This window comes from Entamoeba invadens (genome assembly GCF_000330505.1).
Source record: "Entamoeba invadens IP1 unplaced genomic scaffold scaff_1105074724735, whole genome shotgun sequence".
Taxonomy (NCBI): domain Eukaryota; phylum Evosea; order Mastigamoebida; family Endamoebidae; genus Entamoeba; species Entamoeba invadens.
The window spans coordinates 27,169-31,717 of NW_004191848.1; the positions used below are offsets into that span (position 1 = coordinate 27,169).

Consider the following 4,549-nt stretch of genomic DNA (forward strand, 5'->3'; position numbering starts at 1 on the left):
GAAAAACATGAAAATTTAAACTAAATTTCGATAGTTAAATATAACAACTATTTGTTATAATGACCATTCAATAATATTTAAAACTAATATATTAAAATTAATATAATATAATTATAATATAATTATACTAAATTATTTTTTAAAATTTAATAAAAAAATTTAATAATATGGTATAAAATATTATAATTACTGGCAATTATTTAAAATATAAATATAAAAAATATTAAAATATTAACTTCAATAATGAAATTTGTGTATAAAAATGATAAAAATATGTATAACTAATAATATTAAAACATTCTTAAAAATAACATAAATATTAACTTTAAAAACCATTTTTAAATTAAATACAACCATACAAAAGAGTGAAATTAAACAAACTTAATATTTATAAAATTCAAATTATATATTAACCATTATAAAATCATTAATTATAATTTAATTTCATAAAAAATTTATTATACAAATTATAAAATTTAAAATTAAAACAATAATACACAATTGAATTTACTCATTACGATATTTTATGTTTCATTCATTTTATTTTTTTGATGTGTATTAATTTATTAACATTTTTAATAATTGATAAGTATTTTATAACTTGAATATTAACAATTATATTATTTTATATTGAATTTTTTTTATTTTATTAAAATTCACAAATTATTATTATATTAAATTAAAATATACATAAATGTCAAACCAAACCCACCATAAGAACAATCAATTACATCATCTGTTTTTCTTTATCTTTTGAATAACATTACAATCAAAATCAACAATTATGGGGTATTAAGTAATTTAAAAAATATTAATAAATATATTACAGTCGAATTAGGTCTACTTGTGATAGTATTTTTTATGAAAGTGATATGATTTTTATAAAATGTACAACATTTTTGATAAAAATGATGAATTAATTGAGAAGTGATAGTAATTTGTTTGAAAAATTATGAATATTTTTTATGAAAGTGATAAATAATCGTAAAAATGATGATTTATGGTAAAAAATGATGGGAAATTATATCAAAAGTGATGGATTTTTCTCAGAAATGATGCAATCTATAAGAAAGTGACCAATAATATTTTGAAAGAGTTTATTATTTTAAAACTTGTGACAGATTATTTAAAAAATAAATAAACATCATTAATTACGGAAACTTCCCGTTATTTTAAACAAAAAATAAAATTAACACAAATAAACATAAAATATTACAAAAGATGTGTTTACATTGATTTTTCTTTGAGTTATTTGTACTATAAAAACAACTTTAATTTGAACAGTAATCAAATGTCTCATTCACTCACATATCTTGATGCAAGAGATCTAATTGCTCGAAGCGATTATATAGAAAACTCTCCACAACTTCTACAAGTTGAAGTTGTGGAATCACGGCGTATTATTCCTTTTATACCACCACAATCTGAAAGAAGAAAAAGAGGACGACCAAAAAAGAATGTAACAAATAATACACAAGTCAAAAGATCATACAATAGAGTATTGCTTTCTGATAAGTTTGAATTAATTAAATTATTTAGAATATATAGAGATACTGTTGAACTGGAATTCTAAAGTACCAAAGTTGGTATTAAGGTTAACACTTAAAATAACTTGTAAATAATTCAGAAATTGGTAGCAAATTTCAAATCGGTGTATGGTCTGGGTAAAATTTGCTTTTGAAATGGTTTTGTGAATATTTAACTTACTGATGTAATAGCCTTAATGGAAAATTGTATAAATGTAGTGTGGTCTTATGTTAATGAAAGAATTTTTTATGAATGATTGTGTTTATTTTATTTTTTGTTTAAAATAACGGGAAGTTTCCGTAATTAATGATGTTTATTTATTTTTTAAATAATCTGTCACAAGTTTTAAAATAATAAACTCTTTCAAAATATTATTGGTCACTTTCTTATAGATTGCATCATTTCTGAGAAAAATCCATCACTTTTGATATAATTTCCCATCATTTTTTACCATAAATCATCATTTTTACGATTATTTATCACTTTCATAAAAAATATTCATAATTTTTCAAACAAATTACTATCACTTCTCAATTAATTCATCATTTTTATCAAAAATGTTGTACATTTTATAAAAATCATATCACTTTCATAAAAAATACTATCACAAGTAGACCTAATTCGACTGTATAACAATTTTTTGTTATAATATATTAATTTTTAATAATTAAATATTAAGACAAAATGATAAATTAAATAATTTTATGAAAAATTTTACTAAAGACCTGCGAAACACTTGCACGAAGCGAAATACCTGCACGAGCAAATGTGGCAATACGTTTTTTTCCATAAAATGGTCAAAAAAGAAAATAAACAAATTTTTTAAAAGAAAAAATTTTGGAAAAGTAATGAAAAAAATTGAATTTTCAATGGTCAAAAAGAATGAATTAGAAAACGATTTTTGGTTTTACAGATTGATTTTTGATTTTAAGATCATTAATATTGACACTAATAAAACAAAAATAACCAGAATTGAACTTCTTACAACCAAAAATTTAATAACAATTTAATATTATTATAGTAAATAAGAATACAAAATTATATTTTATTAAAATGTTCGCTAATAAAGAAACTGATCTATTATCATAATTAAAATTAATTATTTATTATGGTTTTTATTTGTGTTTCTTTTCACAGTAATTGTTTTGGGAAATTATATTAAAACTAATGTTATACTAACATAATAAAAGAAAACAATAGTTAATAATTAACAAAAAAGCTATAGATAAATAATAATATATTATAATAAATTTAATAGTAACGTTAATTATTAACAACAGTTAATTATTTTACTTTTACAGGCTGTATTTTTATAGTATAATTATATTAATTATCATTAGTATATTTACTATTACAAATTATCACATTTTAATAATATTTATTTAAATTAACAAATTATTATATTTACTATTATTTTGAAAACAAGTTAAACCAAACCCACCATAAGAACACTTCAATTACTCTTTGTGATTATATTTAATTTTTAAAATGAATAATTATCAAATGTGACTATTATGGGGTTTATTTAATATAATTTATCAAAAACCATAAATGTATTAAACAGTATAATTAATGTTCTGTTCAATTATTTTGTAGAAAACTGTAAAAAACACAGAAGTAAAACACATTTTTTAATAAAACCTTTGTTATTCGTTGGTTTTTTGTTGTAAACTCCTTGATGTTCCAGTTTTATTCTGTCGATATCTGTATGAAGATTGGCTACACCTTAGCCTCAGCTTTCTTTTGTTTCTGTGTGTATTCATCCTTTGATGCCAATTGGTTCTTGTCGAGCCAGTCGAGTGTCTCCTTGATAATTGCTGCCTTGTCGTCTGGTGAGATTTGCTTCAACTTGCTCGTTGAGTGTGTTTTTCATCGAGTAGCAGAAGTTCTCAAGTCCATTTTTCGCCTCGACAAGCTCCTTCATCTTGTCGTCCTCCGCCTTGAGCTTCTCTGCGTCTTCAACTGTCTTGTCGATCTGCTCCTTTGAGAGTCTCCCTCTTCGTTTGTGATTGTGATCTTGTTCTTCTTTCCTGTTGTCTTGTCCTCAGCTGAGACATTCAATATCCCATTTGCATTTGTGTCAAATATGACTTCTACTTGTGGGACATCACGTGGTGCGGGTGGAATGCCAGACAACTCAAACTTGCCAAGCAGGTTGCAGTGTGATGTCATGGATGCCTCGCCCTCAAAGACTTGGATGAGCACGCCTGGTTGGTTGTCTGCATATGTCGAGAATATTTGTAACTTCTTTGCTGTAATTCGAGTTTCGTGGGATAAGTGTCGTCATCACACCACCAACTGTTTTAATCCCAAGTGTCAATGGCGCAACGTCAAGCAGCAACACGTCTTCCGTTTCTTTCCGCTGTTTCCAGTCAAAATAACAGCCCGAACTTCAACTGATTTATTGGAGATTTGATATGTTTAATTCATTTATAAAAATCTTGTTTTTTAGCCAAAAACGTCAAAGTTTAAAATTAAAGAAGGAAAATAGAAAAAAAAATAAAAAAAGATGTGTCTTTTGAAATGACACATCTTGATTTATTTGTGCATTTAGAGGCTTAAATACAAATGTTTAAATATTGAATTTGCTTATAAAATTGATGTAGAATATGTCTTTAAATTTCACCACTGCTCGACCACACAGTCCGAAGTTATGATAACCACATTTTTCAAAAAATAAAAAGATGTGTCTTCGAAAAATACACATCTTTCGAATTTTATCATTTATTCATAAAAAAACAAAAAAATCTTTCATTTTAAAATGATGTTTGGTCAAAAAACAGTTTGATGCATTATTTGTTTGAACTTTTCTTTGAAAAAAATATGACTTTGAATTTTCAAAAAGATGGTTCGACACTAAAATTTGCTTTTTTATTGGTCAATTACAATACTATTCGTTTTTGAATTTTCAAACCAAGAATTTTAATCTTTTTACAAATTATTTTGTCTCTTTTTCAATTTTTTTCTTATAAAAATAATGCCACGTGGTTCGTGCAGGTATTTCGCTTCGTGCAAGTATTTC

At 24.2% G+C, this 4,549-nt stretch overlaps 1 protein-coding gene across 1 annotated transcript; it reads left to right on the plus strand.

The window, feature by feature from the left end:
* Window positions 1-365: 365 nt before the first annotated feature.
* On the plus strand, window positions 366-385 carry EIN_515940 (Hypothetical protein; the record flags this gene model as incomplete). The annotated part of the gene is made up of 1 exon (XM_004185502.1): window positions 366-385. A coding segment is annotated over one exon (20 nt), but the record flags the coding sequence as incomplete, so codon positions are not given.
* Between the last annotated feature and the right edge of the window lie 4,164 nt (window positions 386-4,549).